The following is a 20,454-nucleotide window of genomic DNA, read 5'->3' on the forward strand; positions in this document are numbered from 1 at the left end:
TGTTGCGGCAATAAATGATTTGACTTTGACATGGAACATTATTAATATTTACACAAAAAAATAAATATAAACAGTAAAAGTCGTAGTGTTTTATCGTCCTTTTCACTTTACGTTACTGTCTCAGTACTTTATTTAGCATTGCTTTGACTTTGGGAGTTTGAAACTTCGTTGTTGGTAGACTGCATTTTCTACAGCTGATTAGCAGAAGTTTTTTGTAGCTAGTGCAGAAAACATTGAAAACAACAACGACGGACGGGTGACAGTCATTTCATTTGTTTTTCCGACGTCCGGTCGGTCTTCTCTCTCATTCTCGTCTGCTGCCTGCAAATAAAATTGCGGACTTTTTAGTGTTGTTCATCGATTGAATTCGAGCTTATTTACGAATTTCATAATGTTTACTGTGTTCGGGAGCCATAAAAATAGTAGTAATATTACGTAACTGGGATTGACATACTATATTTCTACAAATAATCATCTAAAATCGTAAGGTAACATATGTTTTCTTTAATGTATGTAATAGGTTTAGGTTATGATAATTGGTTTGGCCAAAGGAAAAGTGTTTAACTTACTTTAAACAATTATTATCATATTCATGATTTAAATAACATGTAAGTCAAAATGTTAAATGCAAGTTGGACATCTAAATATCTCAATATTTTTTATTTTGGGCCTTAAAACGTGGGAGTAAGATTGTAAATACCTTTTCAATTAAACAGAGTAGGTCTAGAAATATCTTGGTTATTAATCTTATTATAGGCCTATAACTTATATAACCAATAGTTTTAATTACATGTTAGCCGTCGTTCACTCAATTAATTAGCCCAAGTTAATTGTCATATTTTTAATATCTTGATAAAGGCCACCCTCTCGTCTGTTCAATCAGAATTGAACCTTTATTTTAGCTGCTGTTGAGAATTGACGTTCTCTGTACCCACGGGCACCTGTGCTTCCACATGCACAGAAAGCATTGGAACAGCTCCTGGGAAAACAGCTATGTAGGCCTATTTGTTTAATAGCTTCACTGTATCTTTCTTGAGCCAGGTTAGAACCACTAGTGCTCCAGCCAGTGGCACTGCATAGTAGTTTCTCTCAACAGTTGCAGGGCTGCACTTTAGTTTACGTCCTACACTCATTCGAATGAAAATATCGATCGATATATCGATTGTTCGATAAGTTATATCGTTTGGTTAATTAGGTAAGGTTAACCTAACCCAACGATATATATCGAATGAAACAATCGAACAATCGATAGTTTCATTCGAATGAGTGTAGGACGTAAAGTAAAGTGCAGCCCAGTTGCAGTTGCATTTGCGAATTGCGAACTAGGCCTAGTGATGGGATTACCGAATGGTTTCCATGACCGAATAATCAATCAGTTATTTAGGGGCCTATAGCGTCAATCGGTTATTTTTAGTTGAATGAATCACTGAATCAATTTTAGTCATTATCTATCTTACTGTGCCCAAATCACAACTAACGTAATTTTTAGACCTATCTTATGAGACACTGAATAGCATTCTCAGTCATATATGGTCAATCGGTGATTTTTAGTCAGTCGAGCGAATCGCTGAATCAATTTTAGTTAGGGAACTTATTAGGCCTAATTTATTCACTACCTATTCCAAACAACAATAATTTTACCTGATGATGTGACTATGTGATAATAAACATTTAGTCAATAGGCTTACCCAGTATTCTTACCCACCTCTTTTTAAAAACTGTTTTCGACTTGTCTGCTGTATAAAAGTAGGTAGGCTAATATTTTAGTATAACTGTTTTAATGTAGGGTTAAAAATATCAGTTTGTAATAATTTATAGGTATAGGCCTAACATTTAAAAAAAAAAATCGTAAAATATATTTAGGCCTAACTGACAAACTTGATTTAAAATCACTGAATTGCTCGGTAAGACTTTTATTTAACCGAATCAGGATAACATACGGTAACCGAATTAGTCTGTTTAGCATCAATAACCGATTTATTCGGTTTTTTTAATGGTGATTCCCGACACTATTGCAAACTGTGCATCGTAAAGGTGTTGTTTTTGTTTGTTTACTATTCACTTGAGCTGCTTAAAAAGTCAATAACCATAAAATTTGTTAAAAATATTAATTCTATTATTTCAAAAGGCGGCCATTTTCCAAAATGGTGGCAAACTTGAAAAGTGGAAAACTGTGTATTTTTCATGGTCTTTTTGTTTGTTTTGGAATGTGGATGCAATTTTAAGACTTATTTGACTTATTTACTCTTCGCATTTTCCCTATAAACCTACTTGTTTAGGAGCTACATGATGTAAAATGTACACCGGAAGTCATTTTTCCATAGGCTGTAACTCCTAAACGAGTGGGTCTAGGAATGTCAAGAAAAATGTCAGGAACAAAAAAGTTTTTAAATTGCATGTTCTATCCGAAAACATGATAAAATATAGGGTGTTCCATAAGAAATTTCAAAGTTGACCGCCATATTGGAAAATGGCGGCCATTTACAAAAATTTTATTTAATTATTTTTGAACCTCTTTAAAAACAAGGGAATGTTCCCCATTTAAAGTTTGCTGTAAAAGCATTAGTTACCCAGATCCCAATGGTGGCACACTTAAAAAAAAATACCCTGTATGTGTGCATAAAGAAGTTTTTATTTTGTTTTAAGTTTAGTGCTCAGTATGTTGATTTATGTGGGACAATTCTATTTTATTTCATTAATATTAAATGGACATTATGCCAACCCAGCAGACGGTCGTATGACCATTGTTGTATGTGCATGTATCAATTTATCTTACCCATTTCATGTAGCCTACTGTACATAATATGTATTCAATAAAGCACTTTTCTATTCTATTCTATTCTATTCTAATACACGAGCCTTTTTACCAAGTCCAACTAGTGGAATGACTTATTGTGAGCTATAGCAACTGTTATATGTAACTTAGCCAGAAACAAAAAATAAGATATAAAATAGAATAGGCCGTGACTGGCTCACAGAACTATGTTCTTTTCGATTTAAAAAACTAGCAACAGCTAGTCGATAGATGGGATGGCTACTTCAGTATCTAATAGTGTTTATATATAAATTTACAATGAACTTCTTATTTTTAGATAAAATTTGTATACCCATGTTGAGTTTGTTTATCAATACCTAGTGTAACGGTTGATATCTTTATTTTGAAATATGATACCAATCTAAGCATACAAATGGTTTAGTCCAAAGTTTTATAACTAGTAATTCTATAGATATAGGATTATATGAGTTTGTTATAAGTTTTGTTAAAATTGTATAATATATAGCTTTGCAATCTGCAATAATACAGAGAAAGAACCATTTTGAAGCCAGTCTTGTCCAATAAAGCGATGAATGCCATTGTATAGGGGTGGAATTTACCCTCCCACTCTAGTCCCTCATACCAAGAGTATTATAGCCCTCATCTCCTTTATCAAACTTTAACTGACTTGCCAGATAGAAATTATTAAGTACCCCTGCCGCAGCAAACCTGCAGACTAAGCGAATTTCCATTTACCTGGCTGGATTTCTACTAAAATGTTCCTATAAGGATAGATTATAGGCTACTATAAGGAATATGAATGTTGAAAAAGATCTATCATTGAAAGTCTCTAAATTAAAAATGACATCTATTTAATTTTTACTTTTTTATTTATTAAAAAGAATAGTGTTTGCATGCATGGCACAAATGTAAAACAAATTATTGTTTTATTCAAACAAACTAAAAATCAAAAGATCTTTCACGCAGCGGCTCTAAAAATTAATTGTAAGTTAATCATTTTTAGATTACTTTATAGAGAAAGCAGAATTTATCTGAATTATTTGTTTATTAGTAAACAAACTTCACACACTCTACCAACAGAATTAAAAGTAGAATACAAATAGAAAAAAATATACTTTTTAATTACAAATGCATTTTAGTTGGAAGATATTATTTGTTATTTATAATTTTCTATATATTTGGACATAATTTGCTATTTTTCCCAACCCCATGGGACCAATACTTTTAATTTGAGCCCTCTTTTATCATCCTGTAAGTAGTCAAACTCTCACAATTTTGCAAAAAAAATTGCTTACAGAATTAATAATAGATAGATGCAAACCACGGCCAAAGTTCTAGAAGAAAAAAAAGAGTGATTTCTGCTATCTTAAGGGCAATAGAATCAATTGTAATTATTAACTTAACAAATGCCGACAATTAAAATAATTAGCTTTTTACCCTTATTCGGTTGCCTTATTTTCTGTTTGTGTTTTTCAGTTCAATGCAAAAGTCTTTTCCATAACTTATTGAAAGCTTTAGTATCAGTGATCTGCAGTGTGGATATTTGTCTACATAAGTGAGGCTAGATTGATGACTCATGTTGTTACTCACACAGGAAGTTGGGTTCAAAGAATGTAATTTGAACCCATGTCATCAATGTCATCAGATTAAAAATTCAGATTAAATTTGGCTTATTCATATGAATATCTTCCTCTATTTGGTTTTTTTTCTTCGTTGCCTGGACTAAATGACTTGTTCTCCGTTCATAGAGTGTGTAGTCTTGTGTAGTGTGTCTATGGAGGTTGTATTTCCTCTTTTAGTTTTTCATAATAAATTAATTGAACCCGATATAAAAAAAATCTATAGATTACTTTAAACGAGTCTTTTAACATTTTGATTGTGGAAACAGTTAATATGCAAAAAGCAAAACAGTGTGTCTGCGCAGGGTTGCACTGTTTGTGGAACAATTGAAATAAGTTTGTTCTTTTAGCGAATTTCCTTATAGGGAAGTAGCTATCACCATAAGTGGCACGGTAAGACCTAGGCCCGGGATCTGATTTACTTTTTCATTTTGATGTCTCCAGAGGCCAAAAACGCTACTCCTTTAAATATATATATACATATGTAGATTTATTCATTTGATACCTATATGTGTGTCTGCGAACATGATAACGTGAGAAATCTTTATCCGGTTTTTATGAAATTTGGCTTAAATGTGTAGGCTTTTAATGTCCAGTAACCTTGTAAGGTTTGTAACACTTTCTTGATTATTTTTTGACATATATTATAGCCCGGGACTTTTTTCCGCCGTGTAACTCAGTATGAATTGTATTAGCATTACTTAGTTTTTACATTATTATCACTAGTAGTCTTCTCATTCTCAAATCAACTTTGGTTTGGATTTGTGTTTCATGCTGGATTACGTTTCATTGCTCTGATGTCATTAAATTTATATATTAATTTAGGAGAAATTTTTCAGCGCCTTTTTTTTCTCTTATCATAGGTAATACTAGAGAACAAGCCACGGATGTTAAATTTATCGGTTTTTTGCAAAAATATTGTTAAATCCTTGGTTTTTGAATCCTGAAGTAAACATCCATACAGAAAAGCTTAGACTTTTTCTAAAAGAAGAAAGTGTGGTTTAGGAGTCCTAATGTAAAAAAAAAATTGAATTTAATCATTTAAGGCCAATGAGTAATTCAAGTTGGTGTAACATTAAATTAATCACAGGGGTTGAGAGTATAAATGGTGTCAGCAGTTGTTTATGAGTCTTTGAACTTCATTGGGGTAAAAATACCCCCGCCGCAGCAAACCTGACGCCTAAGCGAATTTCCATTTGGCTGAATTGATTTTCAATTGATCTATTTAAATAACATTAGGTTTAACGAGTACCTAGGTTTGCTGCTACAAGGAAACTAATAAAGTGTGTGTTTTAAGTAAAATAATTATTGCTTAGTATAAAATGAATATATTTGCCAAGTTTGATCAAAAGATATCCATAAACAAGCAAACTACAACATCTATATATCTAATTCTGTAAGCCCAAAATTTTACAATGAAATTGTGAGCGAACGGGAGGCCGTAGAAAGCTGGGAGAGGTCTCATTTTAAAGGTCTGGGCATGAAATTTTGGGGAAAATTATTCATTTTTTTCAATTATGCACCTAAAGGTTGATACGGAATAAAATAATTCACATTTAAATAACATGGGAATCTAGCTCATGTCTGCTTTGTTTACTTTGAAACATGTGGTTTAACTTTATTTAAAGCATATGGCAATATGTAATATGTACTGTAATATGTATAGTAACCCTACAGAGAGGTTGATTATACCAATTGACTGTATAAATTCAATTACACAGAATGCCACCTTTTTACAAATTATTTTTAAAAGTTGGTTCAATAGTGATGCTCATCAAGAAATATGAACCTAGGGTCTGGATTAGCTAATGGAGTACGATTGATTGTGTTAGGTATGTCCGAAAAAGTGTAAAGTTAGAAGTAATTACTGGAGTAGGCAAAGGGAACATATTTTTCATGCCAAAAATAAAACGATTATCTACAGATCCTAATATGCCGTTTAGGTTTACAAAGATAACATTTTCACAAAAATTTGCATTTATAAAAAAAATATCTCCATGTATTTTATCTAAGTGAATTTGTGCCTATATTCAAAGAAATTTATATACATGTAACTAATAAGCAATGAAGATTATTATTAAAAAAGTTCCTTAGTTGTATTATGATTAGAAAGTTTATATTATAAACACACCGCATTAACAGTCCTTTGGAATTTTAATTTTAACAGAGCAGACATCAAAATGCATTATGCAGGTATGTAATAACTATTATAAATATTATAGGGGAATAAACAAAAATGTTAAACGATTATTAGGGTAACCCCGTAATAAGTAATAAGTAGGGTAACCCATGAGACTAATAATTTGACCACAATAATTACTAGAATATATATAGGGGCTATTGCCCCTACAAGCCACTAGTTTTACAATATTTTCCATAAGAATAACATGGGAATTTTAAATTTACCATTTTTTTAGTTTTCTCCGTAACCAATAACCGTACAAAAACACTTTGATATACTGAATTGTTTGTTTTTTTAAGCTCTTTAAGAAGGTTTAGAGAAAAATTGGGAAATTTTGTGTTTTGAGGGTCAAAAGTGAGAAAAACCAATTTTTACCCCATAAAACCCCCCATAAAACCCTGTTCCCATGGTCCGATCATGCTGGATCGCGAACTCATTCAAGTTTATTCCGCCTTACACCTTCAAACCAAATTTCATCAAAATCGGATAAAAATTACTCAAGTTATCGTGTTCACGGACACACACACACATATATATATATATATACATATATATTGTATTTGATATTGTTCACGTTTAGGGCTACTGTAATTAATATTAATAAATAATACACCATAGTACCCTTTTTTAAATTATTTATTTTTATTTTTATATTATTTATTAATATATATATATATATATATATATATATATATATATATATATATATATATATATATATATACATATATACAAATTTGAACGAGTGGTGTTTTTGGCCTCTGGGGACATCAAAATGAAAAAGTAAATCGGTCCCGGGCCTAAGTCTTACCATGAGACCTACGGTAATAGCTACTTCCCTATAGGGAAATTCGCTAAAAACTGGTTAGCATTTTTTCGGACAAAAACACCGTGTACTATCGGTTGATTTAATTTTATAAGAATGCTCTCATTTCGTCCGTAGTAAACCTTCATTAGGTTTTTTCATTATCAGCAAGATTGGTTAGTAGGGTAGGTTATTACAGTTTAATTATAACAGAATGATCTCATTTTGTCCGTATCACAATAAGACTCTGACAGGATCCGTGACAAATGACAACTACAATCGCATTGATAGTGTAGATGATAACTTATATTGGAGATATTGGCAATGAATAGTGAAATGTATACGGTAGTTAAATTTAAAAGTTCAACAAGGCCAATATATAATACATTATTTTAATCCACAAGCGCTTTCAGAAACTATGTTTCCATCGTCGGGCTGTGTTTAAACTGATACAAAAAGTAAATATTTACAATAATAAATTAATTTAAAGTAAAGTTAAAACAGATCATGAAGAGGATATTGGAAAAATGTTTAAAAAAATAATCTTTTGAAATTTGGATATATTACAGTGTTTTTCTTGATGTAATTATTTTAAGTAATTCCGAGTTCATAATTGGGCCATCTTCATTAGGCCTATTTAACAAATAATTTTGATCTGTTTTTTCTATAAAATAAACTTTCCCAATTATGAACTCAGAATTACTGAAAGCGCTTGTGGATTAAAATAATTTATTATATATTGGCCTTGTTGAACTTTTAAATTTAATTATACATTTCACTAGTATAGATGATGTCGTGATACGATAGAGTAACGAACGATAGTTGCAAAATCTGACGGCGTTTTTAGACGAAAAAGTGCTCACAAAAAACTAGTTAAATCAGCTGTCTAATGAGTGAGTCAATATGATGTAATATACATTAATCACAGATTATTGAACAGGACTTGTGCAAATGGCATCTTGTGTAGCTTTCTTAAAATTGCTTAGTAGATATTTTTAAAATATGTAAAATTTAACTAGATCGAGTAAGCGTTTGAATGTTACTCCAAATAATTTTGAACCGAGGGTTTGTGTTAATCGCCTTTGAATTTTTAAAACATGTAAATAAAGTGTGTGGAGCAGGATTTAATTTGTAAGGAACTAGTTTATGTAACACCAAAGACCTTGTGGTTCATGTTAGATGATTAGGTGTTGTCAGTTTATCAACTGTGACTTTCCCACTCCTAATATAACCAGTCACCAATCGCCATGGAGGTTTTAACTCACTTATAGTGACTCAAAGTCAGATCTTGAATTAATTTTGATTATAATATTTTACATCTGTAAATATTTAATTTTACAAACAGAACAATTTTTTTTTTATAATTTTCAGTTATAATATAAATTCTCTAGTCTGTTTTGGAACGATTTATGATTGACGGTAAAATTATAACTGCGATTCCCGCTGCCTGGCTGGAAAAATATTCCTAACCGACCTCTAAACCAACTAAAAAACAGTCTGAAGCAAAATTAATGGAATTTACTTCTGGTGGTAATAAGTCTGACTTTCTACTGCAGCTGAAAAGATAATCACATTCTTTGCCTTCATATCCCTTTGCAAACCATTGGCTACGTAAAACTATGGGTAGTGATCAATTATTTTTTAAACTGAGCTTTAATGTAAAATGTAATTTAAAGAATGCTGTGCTGCATGTTGTTTTAAATGCACAAGTAGCAGATACTGTATATAACTTTAGTTGATGAAATAATCTTAGGCTATTCCTTTAGACTTTTTTGTTACTTGTAAGTCAATGATCTAGATAATCATACTTTAACAATATCCCGGCTGCAGCAAACCTGCCGACTAAGCGAATTCCCATTTGCCTAGATTGATTTTCAATTAATCTATTAAATTAACATTAAAAAAATATATCCATTAACAAGCCAACTACAAAATTTTACAATATTCTCCATAAGAATAACATGAGAATTTTAAATTAACAATTTTTTGAATTTTCTATGTAACCAATCGCCGTACAGTAACACTTTGTCATACTAAATCATTTATTTTTTAAGCTCTTTAAAAAGGTCTGGAGAAAAATTCATAAATTTTGTGTTTTAATGGTAGAAAATGAGAAAACCCATTTTTACCGCATAAAACCCCGTTCCCATGGTTCGATCACACTGGTTCGCAAACTCCTCAAGTATTTCCTGCCTTACACCTACAAACCAAATTTTATCAAAATCGGAGAAAATTACTCAAGTTATCGTCTGGACGGACACATATATACATATATAAAAATTTGAACAAATGGTGTTTTTGGCCTCTGGCCAATGAAAATGAAAAAGTAAATCGGTCCCGGGCCTAGGTCTTACCAAGAGACTAACGGTATTAGCTCTTTCACTATAGGGAAATTTGGTAAAACTAGGACGATATCTTGTTTAACAATCTTATTGAGGTCTATAGAATTACAGTATTCTGTTCTATTGACTCCTAATTACCAGATTGGTCTCAGCTTAGTTTCTCTTGGTTATTCATGGAGAAGCGACATTGTAGATCAAGGTTCCTGTTACAAATAATGGAGAGTAAGCCATGAAATACAGACCGACACTTGATCGGATTAAGGGATAAATCTTGTTTAGCTTCGTCCATTTAACAGCTTGTGTGACCTTTACCTTGATAACTTACCTTGAATGATTGTTTAACACTTCATGTGGGTCTTTTGTTAGACTTTGCCGATTTGTTGATATGAGTAGGTAATAATTTTAAAACTCAACTGTATAGTATATGTGTATGGTGATATTAAATTCATCAGAAGGGTTTGTTAAAACTCACACAGATTGTCTGCGATAATTTTCCGGAACATTTTTATTCTGTATAAATTAGGAAATAATTGTTATTTTTAAGTTTTTTAAAGTTAGTATAACTCTCCTTTTTTTTAAAGAATTTAAAACTTCAGGTATTGATGTTAAATGTATTTTCATAAAAAATTTATCGTTTACATCAAGGTGAAGAGAGTTTAAAGCTTGGATACCCATGTAGGTGTTAAACAAAAAAAAAAAAGAATTATTAACAATTGCTTGTCTTCTGGTATTTATTTCTGACAATTGAAACACAAACTCAAACGTTACTATCATAAAGCAGACCAAAGCAGGCAAAATATTGTAACTATAGGATAAGAATTCTATATTCGCTGTTTAAAGTGGATGTTTCTCGACCTTTGCATCTTTTTAACTGTTAAACAGAACCAAATTTAAAATCCAATCAAATCAAAATGCCTTTTTTCTTGAGTGCTTCTCAATGTAATATTGGTTTACAGAATACCTCACGTCACTAAAACTAAATATTTACAAGTCATATCAATTTTATAGTTGGCATTTCTTTACCATTAACATTTTCAAATTGATTAAAAATGTTATTTCACAATTAAAGTTAGGTCATATTTATCTCCTCATAATAAAAAGCTAAAAAAATTGTTGTAAAGTTGGAGTATTATATTATAAAAAAAGCTTGTATAGTAAAAAAAAAACATAACTATTAGTATGATATAAGCAACTCCAAACAGCTGGACTGACATTGACACGGTTAGTTGACCTTGGACAAGGTTACTCCAGATCAGATTGTAGAGTTGGTTTAAGAGGTGTGGTAGACACTAGGCAGACAACGAGAAATGAAAGTGACCAGAGAGAGAAAGAGAGAAATCCGGTCTCTTCTGCGAAATTACCTTCTACTGAACTCTCGATACAGCAGAAACTGATTGACGGCTAGGTAAAGTTCATGAAGCTATGGGCAACAGAGAAAATGCATGATAACTATGGATTTGTGAACGAGTTTGCGAACCAGCATGATCGGACCATGGGAACGGGTTTATGGGGGGATTTATGGGTAAAAATTGGGTTTTCTCATTTTTGACCCTCAAAACCTAAAACCTAAACTTTCTCTAGACCATTTCAATATAAAGCAATAAGTACGATTGAGATTTTTCATTATAATTTGCATGGTAAGTGTGTGTAAATTTTTGTAAAAGTAGATTTACAAATTCACATTATTATCTTAATTATTCTTTCCTGTTAGGTATAACTACTAGTATAAATATAAGTCACATATAAACATTTTAACATCTGGAGACATCAAAATGTAAAATTTAATCGGCCCAGAATCCAAGCTATGGTAATTGCTTCTTCCCTATGTGAGAAATTTGCTAAATCCAATCTAAAATAAAGACAGCAAAGTGGGATATTAATATTCCACAGCAATAGTTTCAGACTAAGTCATGCCGAATGAACGGGCAATGTCAATATTGTACTGTATTGATTACCAGCTGTCATCATATTGAATCATGAAAACTTGTGTTGTGGCTGGTATACATATGGAGCATTTACAGTAGCTGTGATTACGTTAACCATGTAATAGAGTGTAAATATCTCTTTTACTCGAACTTTATCTCTGATGCTATCAAATCACTCTTCATGTTTGAATGTAAAAAATTTACTTACATAGTGTCATCATACATAGTGAGTTCATTAAAAATAATCATTTAAGTTTTTTACAGCTCTCATTTTCTCAGATTCTCACTCAAATTTTATATTCAACAAATCCACAGTAAAGTCGTTAACAGTTACTATACAAAAGACTAGCAGAGTACCCGTCCTTCGTACGGGGTTGGCAAATAAGTATAAAATGCTTATTGCAGCTATACCCGATCTTTGCGTTTGCGATGTGAGAAAACACGGTTTGAGAAAATTTGCTTCCTCAAATTTACGGTATGCGATAGTATTACACATCTACCATAGCCATAATGTTCTACTACTTCACCTACACAATAGAGAAAGATAGATTATAAAAAATTCGCAAAATATCATAAATTATTCATGAAATTAAAAACATAAACATAACTGTAAACAATCCTACTTTGACAGTTCTCATTGTGTATCACAGTTTTTTGTTGCTGCTAATTTCAAATTAGCTGTTTTAATAAATAATGAAAAAAATAATAGTGCTGCAACCTGTTGGTAAATCTTATACTGTAAATTTTTAATGCTGTTGCATATTATAGAACCAACTTTTTTAGTTGAAACAGCTTGCTGACTAAATTCTAGATAAGAATATGCCTTTATGTTAATCGGGAATGTGAGCTATCATCATGCCAAATTTCAGCCCAATCCGATCAGTATTTTTTGTGTTTACTTGTCACAAACATACATACATCCATACATCCAAACTTTCTCACTTATAATATTAGTAGGATAATTCTCTAAACAGACGTTTGCCTTCATAAAATACAGTTTATTTCATTTGAAATTCAAAACAAATTTTCATGCATGTTTTGCTATTTGTTTAAAATAATCTTCACTTTGTGGCAGATATGTTTGTTGTAAATTTTTTTTCTAAAATGTATAAAACAGTAACTTAAGAAATCATGGTGCAGTTTTGCTGTGTTAAAGTCTGTCAAGTATTTAGCTACCGGTGCTGTAATAAATGGTTCAATACATGTATTAAAAATGTGTATACTGTTTGTATTCTGTTGAGTTTTTTAAATACATTTGCATATGATTAAAAAAAACCATTGGAGCTACTCATACATATTTTATTGACAAAACAGCTTTCATGATTTCTTGATCAGCAAATTTCATTTTAATATTTATAAACGGTAGGCTTATGTAATTTAATTTTTTTTATATCAATCATTCTATTTGTTATTCACATTTGTTCGAAAGTGATTAGAATTGACAGTATTCAGTGTTACTGTTAATTCTAATAACAGTTATTGTACTAGCTACAAAGTATAACTACTGAGAAAATTCTAGTCTAAATAATAGTAGAGTAAAAATAAATGGTATCATCAATCTGACACATAGGCTACTTTCTTCCATTAGCTTGTCAGCAAACTTTATCATGGGTAAGCAGTGGGAGTAACTATGATATTTTATAGAAAAACTAGCTGACCCGGCGAACTTCGTATCGCCTAAGTTATAGGTTTCCCCTAAGACAGACCGATGGAAAGAAAGTACCGTTACGTTTAATTTTCAAGATGATCTCGTTCGCATCGCTCAATCACGTCCTGGTTGAAGTTCGTTCGCTACGCTCACTCACCTTAGGGTTGGAGCTCGTTCGCTACGCTCACTCACCTTTAGGTTGGAGCTCGTTCGCTGCGCTCACTTGCCTTCAGGTTAGCTCGTTCGCTACGCTCACTCGCCTCCAGGTTGAAGTTCGTTCGCTACGCTCACTCACCTTTTGGTTGCAAATTAGCTGTTGTCATAAATGTAAAAGAAATAATAGTGCTGCACCCTGTTGGTAATCCTTGTAACTTTAATGCTATTGAACATCATAGAACAGAACCAACTTGTTTAATTGAAACAGCTGTTAAGATTCATTAATTCCATTTCTCATAAGGTTAACATGGGAAACTCCAGAGCCACTGGGGCGGAGCCCTTTTAAGAATTTCGAAACGGGAAATAGTTTACGTCCGATTCGCATACCTACAGAATTTACACACCAAATTTAATAACGATCGGTGAAGTCGTTCCGGAGGAGTTTGCAGACAAACACTGTGACACGAGAATTTTATATATTAGATTGTGAAAGTTGTAATAACTTTTAAACCAGAATTTTTACAGCAATGGGGCTTGCACTATTTTGTTTAAAACTATAAGGACCATAAGCTACTATTTTTTTTTATTGGTTTCTTTAGAAAATCAGATTCATTTTTTCATGGGGGATTTGTGGGAAAATAACATAAGTTACAATAACTTTTAAGCCGTAATTTTTACAACAATAAAAAACCATTTCCAACCATTTTTTGGTTAAGAATTTAAGGGGCTGTAACATACTTAATTTGTGTAAAAATCGTTCCGACCATTTTCGAGAAACTTAGATTTTTCCGTTATGTTATGGGACTTGTGGAAAAATCACGATTATAATCGAAATTTCAAAAAAATTAAAAATCAACAGCCTGAAGATACCATGGAATAGTACCTACAAAACAAACCAAACTTAATCAAAATCAACCACTTTTTTAGGTGTAGGGGGACCCAAAACAGATATATCTACTCAATCTTGAAAATTTTTCTGAAAACAATACTTTCTCCATATACTATGGTATGGGGGAGAAAGTAAAAAGGAATACCAATAACTCTTCAGTTAAATGAAAATGACTTATCTACCTATTCTTTTTGGGTGAAGAATTCTACCATCAAATCAATAACTGAATCTTATGTAGACCATTTTTAGCAACAATTTCTTGCAAATGTTTACGATATCTGTAAAAGTATACATCAACAAATGTTGGAAGAGGTATATTGTTATATCCCCATAACAGGTATTTCCACATGTGATATCTGATAAAAGTCTGTCTCTACCAAAGTCAATATACGTAATCACTGTAATTTACAATTTACCCTGACAGCTCCTACCATTTCTGTTATCACCAGAGCCAATGACTCAGTTCATTTCCATGTTTCATATGTTTTACTTCAGTACAACCAAAATTATGTAGTTGTATGGTGTATAGTGTCCAATTTTATTTTTTGTTCTTGCTTGACCTTAACCTGTGTAAAAATAATTCACCTTATTTACCTGTTAAATGAAATGTAAGTTTTCAATACAATGATTGAACAAGTCTTATTCCACGTGTTGTAATACTGTATGCATTACAATGTTTAGTTGTTTGTATAATTTTGACAGCTTATTGGTTTACAGTTAACATTATTTTCTTTTTTATTATTTTACTAGCTGCTTTATCTGTGCTTCACAATGTTAACTAAGTTAAGACCATCTCATAAAATGTTAGCCTTCAATGATTACATTTAATTCAATCATAGACAAACAGACATACACCATTAATTTTTATCATAGTATAGATAGAGTATTCTTGAAAAAGGTTTTCTAATTCATCATACAAATTTGATTTTCTAGAAAATCAATTTTATACTAGGCTATAAAGTTAGGCTAGAGTGTACTTTATAATAAGTATGGTGCGTATCTTGTCTTGTAGTGTGACAGTCTACAAATCCAAGGCAGCGATGTTGAGCGTTTGCCTCCACCATACAGGGGATACCTTATAGTTTTTAGCCTAGTAATCAAATGGTTCAAACCCAGACCCAGTTGTTATTGGCCAATGATTCTGAAAAAAAAACAAAACAAAACTCTCATCTCATTCATTGGAACTCATCTACAAATCCTGGTCAGAGGGTCATAGAATCTCTAACCTAACCATCCCTTACTTTGCTTCCGTTCCATGCATGGATCCAAGGCTCATCTAAACACTAGATAAGAGAATCATGTTCAGAGAACATGTTCTCCTTTACATGTATAGAACTAAATAGTCCATTCCCATGTTACAGTTGTAGAAAGTTTTAGTAAAATAAAAATAAATGTTGTATTGAACCAAAGTCATAGTGCATTGATGTACATAATCGGGTACTTCTGTCAAAAACGCAAAATTTTTGACAATGCCAGACTGAAAGGACACTTTAATCATGGTCCTTATAGATGGGATGTCTACTTCAATATCCATCAATATCCAAATGTCAGTGATGCCTCTTTTGGTACTTTTATTATTGGAAATCTAAATTAAAGTGACTACTACAACAAAGTGTTCTGACTCATCTGATTGGTTTTTTGTATGTACAAGCTTGTTAATCTCAAAGAATATCACAGAACTTTACAACATCATAATACTTCAATAGTTCACATTATTCTTACTGGGTATTCATCTGGTCAGTAGGACTAGACAATCAATATCAGCCAATGAGCTAAGAAATATTTCTGGTTTCAGATGGAGTCCAGTTTGCTGACCACGTTGGATAAGCTCTACCCAGCCCTCACACAATGCTTTGCTGTCATAATATCCGGGTAGGTACAACATTACACCTCCCACTATATATACCCCTAACCTTTTCAACTTGTTTCCTTTGTATTATAAAAAAAATATGATCTATTACGGAAATCAACAGTACCGGTAATTTGAATCGTATATTATTTTTTTAGATGACTGGATTAATTATTTAAATCAGCTCGCCCTGCCATTGTAACAAAATCTAACAAGGTACCGGTGTGCAAATTACTTATTTCAATAGGGTTTATACTTAATAATGCAAAGTAAATAATGCAACCCTTTTACCTTTCAAGTTTAGTTATAAAACTATTAATTAACAATAAATTAAATTAGATCTTTACCTTAGAGAGTGGCTTACCTACCTCAATCAGGCTACAATTAATAATTAAAGCAGCCTATTTAATAGTATATTTCGTACCTAGGGCCGAAAATGAGGTTTTGCCGGCTCGAGATAGTTTTTAAGTTCGAGACCAGGTCGAGAACTTAAAACGATCTAGAGCTGCAAAACCATTTCGGTCCTTGGTACGAACGCTATTTTTCACCTCACTATACCACTTTTACCAATATTCACCACAATAATAATGCACACTGTCAACACAAGTACAACTTTAAGGTTATGTGAAGACATAATTTGAGGAATCAGCAAAAATAATAATAAACACAGTTGCTAGGCAGTGGTGACAATAAAACGATTCTATTGCAATATATGAACGCTTGGTTACTGGGCTTTGAAAATATTTACTGCACTTTAAATATACATAAATAGATTTTCAGTTTAAATACCGTATTGTTTGGTTTTTAATTCTACGAGGGCTTTTCAGAAAGTAAGGAATGTTTAGTTCTGACGCCACTAGGAGCGTGCTGATCTCGTACATTGTGGTGGGTGCGTACTCGGCAGAGTCGGCAACTCAGTCGGCGTCCAGCTGTGTCAACAGAAACATCCTCTATTTGACCATTTTTTTGCAATTTTAACTTAAAATATGCGCAGCGTTTGAAAATCCCGCCAGTTGTGATGTGCGGTCAGGGATACGGTTTTTTTGGCAAAAAACTGAAACCAATAGACATTTATTGCCATGTTTGTGAAGTTTACGGAAAGAACATAATGAAGAAAAGTTCTGTGCGAAAATGGCGAGTTCAGTTTAAAAATGACCGAACTGATGTCCATGAGTCATGACGAAACAAAGGGCTAACGCCCGAGCATTTTGACTAATGGAACTCGTCACTTAAGCTGATGAAAGTTTAGCGAAAAATGCCGATTCACGATAACGGATCTTCTGTTTTTGTGTGAGGTAATTTCAAACAACAATGTTTGTGTAACTTGAGGGAAACAAATCGATAACTCTGTTATCGCGAATCTGCGTTTTTTGCAAACCTTTTCATCAACTTAAGCGACCAGTTCCATCAGTCACAATGCTTGGGTGTCTTGTTTTGTCATGACTCAAGAACGTCAGTTCGGCCATTTTTAAACTGAATGACCGCACCTCACACCTGGCGGTATTTTCAAACGCAGCGCACATTTTAAGTAAGAATTGTAAAAAAACGGGCAAAATGAGGACGTTCCTGTTGTCACGGCTGGACGCCGGCTGAGTTGGCAAGTACGCACGCACCAAAATGTAAGAGATCAGCGCGAACCTATTGGCATCAGAACGACACTTCTGATGATATATGATTTATTTTCAATTTTTTAGTATATTTATGTTCATAAACTTAAATTTAAATGAGTAATATGCAGATTAATGAACTGGTGACACCTGTCTGCCATGTTATCTTATGGGACGTCTGGCACTAGACAACACTACGTGCAACGTTGCCAATTCTACCAGGCCGCGGCCTGGAGTTAAAGGTGGCCGCGACAAAGCCATAAAGTATAGTAAGTTAACGTTCCTCGCTCCGCTAAAACAGAAGCTTTAAAATAAACAAGCCAAAATTGTAAAATTCAGTTAAGTTGTTCATCTGGAAAAGGAATTTTACAGAGAAACCCTTATTGTATTGAAGTATATATATGCAGGAGATTAAAACTTACACTTACAATGATTCTAAGGTTTTTAAGTGGAATATTTGGATATTTGTGTCAGGGTACCTTGGATAATGAACTAGAAAAAATCTACTTGCAAATTCTGTTAGTAACAAACATCTACAACTATTTTACAAATGTTCATTTAATTAAAAACTATAATGTTCGTCTTGCACAATTATAATGAAACAGTTATTTTGAGTTTACCCTATGCATAATGTGAAAATTCAACCCTTTGCTTCAAAAGTTAATAGTAAATTTTCTGTTACAATAGGTATTTTGCTGGAAGGATTGGAGTTGTTACTGAGGAGCAGTCATCAGGCCTTAACACTTTTGTCGGAACTTTCTCTCTTCCTTCTCTTATATTTCTATCGCTCGCATCAATTGAACTATCCGATGTCAACTGGTATTTTCTTGTCGCTATTCTGGTCTCAAAAGCCCTGGTAAGTAAACTATTTTGGGAGATTTTCTAACATATAAGATTTTGGTGTTCTTAAGACTCAATTATTGTCAATATCTTTCAAAATGTTTGTAGAGTAGTAATGTAAGAAGCTCAATAGTTTGTTTCTCTCCTGTTAGACTATCAATTGTGAAGTTTTATAGTTAGTTATAGAGTACTCTAAAGCTCATTTTTGATTCAAAGTTCCTTTAGATACACTTAAGCGTTTTTTTTTATTCATGGAAATTTTGAACGATCATTAAAATTATTGTCATTTCCACTATTGATTTTGCCCTTAAATTCACCTTTAAATCTTATGCTAGTATAATAACTCTTTTCCCTTAATTTGTGCTAGCTGGTTATGTGCTACATAAACTTGTTCAATAAAAATTCAATTTGAATAATTTATAACTAAAGGACTAATCATTGCAAACACTATATTTACAAATCGTATAATGCCATTTACTTTTGAACAATGAAAGAAGTCTAACAACAGAACAATCACTGATAGGTCTTTTGAAATGGAAATGTTTTGTTTCCATGCAGGTATTCCTGTCTGTGGTGTTAGTAACACTACTAGTCTCTCGTCCATTCAGCCCCGCTCGTGCCGGCCTCTACGCAATCTTCTGCACACAGAGTAACGACTTTGCTATTGGATTCCCCATTGGTAAGGACGTTTGGATTATCGTGAACACCTTTTTGTATTTTATTACAAATGTTGACTGATAATTTTCAGTTTTTTGGACTTTATTATGACTTTGTAATCTATTAGAACCCCTTGATTCTAATCTTGCTAGTGTTAGTTATCGTTGATTGAAATCATGCTGTAATCAAAAAATCGAAAATAAATAAAAATTTTGTGGGGAATGAGTTTAGATGCAATTTTGAATATTAAAGAATTTAATATAATACGATCTAATTTATATTATATTAACTGTGTCCTCCATTAAATAATAGGCGTATTTTTAATGTATAAAATTGCTGAACTTTTATGCTTGTGAGAGGAGCACTAAATGACAAACGAGGACTTCAATAGATGTTACCCCTACATTTTTCTCTCTGATACCCTTTATCAACCTTGGTTTAAATTTTCACAATTCATGGCTCGCCTTTGCAAAGCTTATCTTGTTGATGTTACAAGGAATTGTCAGCTAATTTGTCTACCTTCACTATAGTTGTTGCCCTGTACAAGACGTTACACCCAGACTATGTCAGCTACTTGTATCTGCTGGCTCCAGTGTCACTAGTCATCCTCAACCCCTTCGGCTTTGTGCTGATGGAAGTGTCAAGACATCGGGCAGGCGAGGGGGCCCCCTCCACGTGGACCACTGTTACCAACATCGCCCGCAACATTGCTACCAACCCGATAGTGTTCATGACCACTCTCGGCATGATCGCCAACATTCTCTTCAAGCATGCCTTGCCCAAGGTGCTGGAAGACGTGTTGAATGTAAGTAAATTAAAGTAAAATAAGTAAATTTTAGTTCAAAATTAGCCGTAAACCTGCTTAAACTGCAGTAAAGTGTTCTGGTTCTGATATTACACCGTGCTACTCTCTTTAACTCTCCAACTGCTATTCTAATTGGTCCTCACACCTCTGTGACAAATAGTCTTGTCGTAGCCGATAACGATCAACGCTACCACCTCGTTACAATTGTGTTCTGTAGTTAGATCTCTGTGATCTAAGGCCTAAAATCAAATTCCATTGTCAGTTGACAGACATGAATATTGGAAAGGATTGGTTGTAGAAAACTTGAAAAAAAAACTATTCATCCAATTTTAAGGTAAAAATTAATTTAGTTGA

The 20,454-nt window shown here is 32.7% G+C and overlaps 1 protein-coding gene across 4 annotated transcripts in view; it reads left to right on the forward strand.

Annotated features, from left to right (window-relative positions):
- Positions 1 to 296: 296 nt before the first annotated feature.
- The window catches only part of LOC128988669 (integral membrane protein GPR155), a 58,378-nt gene continuing 38,220 nt past the window's right edge, over positions 297 to 20,454 (forward strand). For 3 of the 4 annotated variants that reach the window (XM_054410180.1, XM_054410182.1, XM_054410183.1), the window contains exons 1-5: positions 297 to 488; positions 16,138 to 16,214; positions 18,486 to 18,654; positions 19,197 to 19,317; positions 19,826 to 20,100. In XM_054410180.1, the coding sequence (XP_054266155.1) occupies positions 16,138 to 16,214; positions 18,486 to 18,654; positions 19,197 to 19,317; positions 19,826 to 20,100 (642 nt within the window). In that variant the 5' untranslated portion in view covers positions 297 to 488. Of the gene's footprint in view, positions 489 to 14,834; positions 14,951 to 16,137; positions 16,215 to 18,485; positions 18,655 to 19,196; positions 19,318 to 19,825; positions 20,101 to 20,454 lie in introns of those variants that run through there. The other variant, XM_054410181.1, reaches the window with a different exon arrangement.

The sequence above is a fragment of the Macrosteles quadrilineatus genome, unplaced genomic scaffold, assembly GCF_028750875.1.
Source record: "Macrosteles quadrilineatus isolate MER2022 unplaced genomic scaffold, UCM_ALF_1.0 Scaffold_3__2_contigs__length_128488019, whole genome shotgun sequence".
NCBI classification, from domain to species: domain Eukaryota; kingdom Metazoa; phylum Arthropoda; class Insecta; order Hemiptera; family Cicadellidae; genus Macrosteles; species Macrosteles quadrilineatus.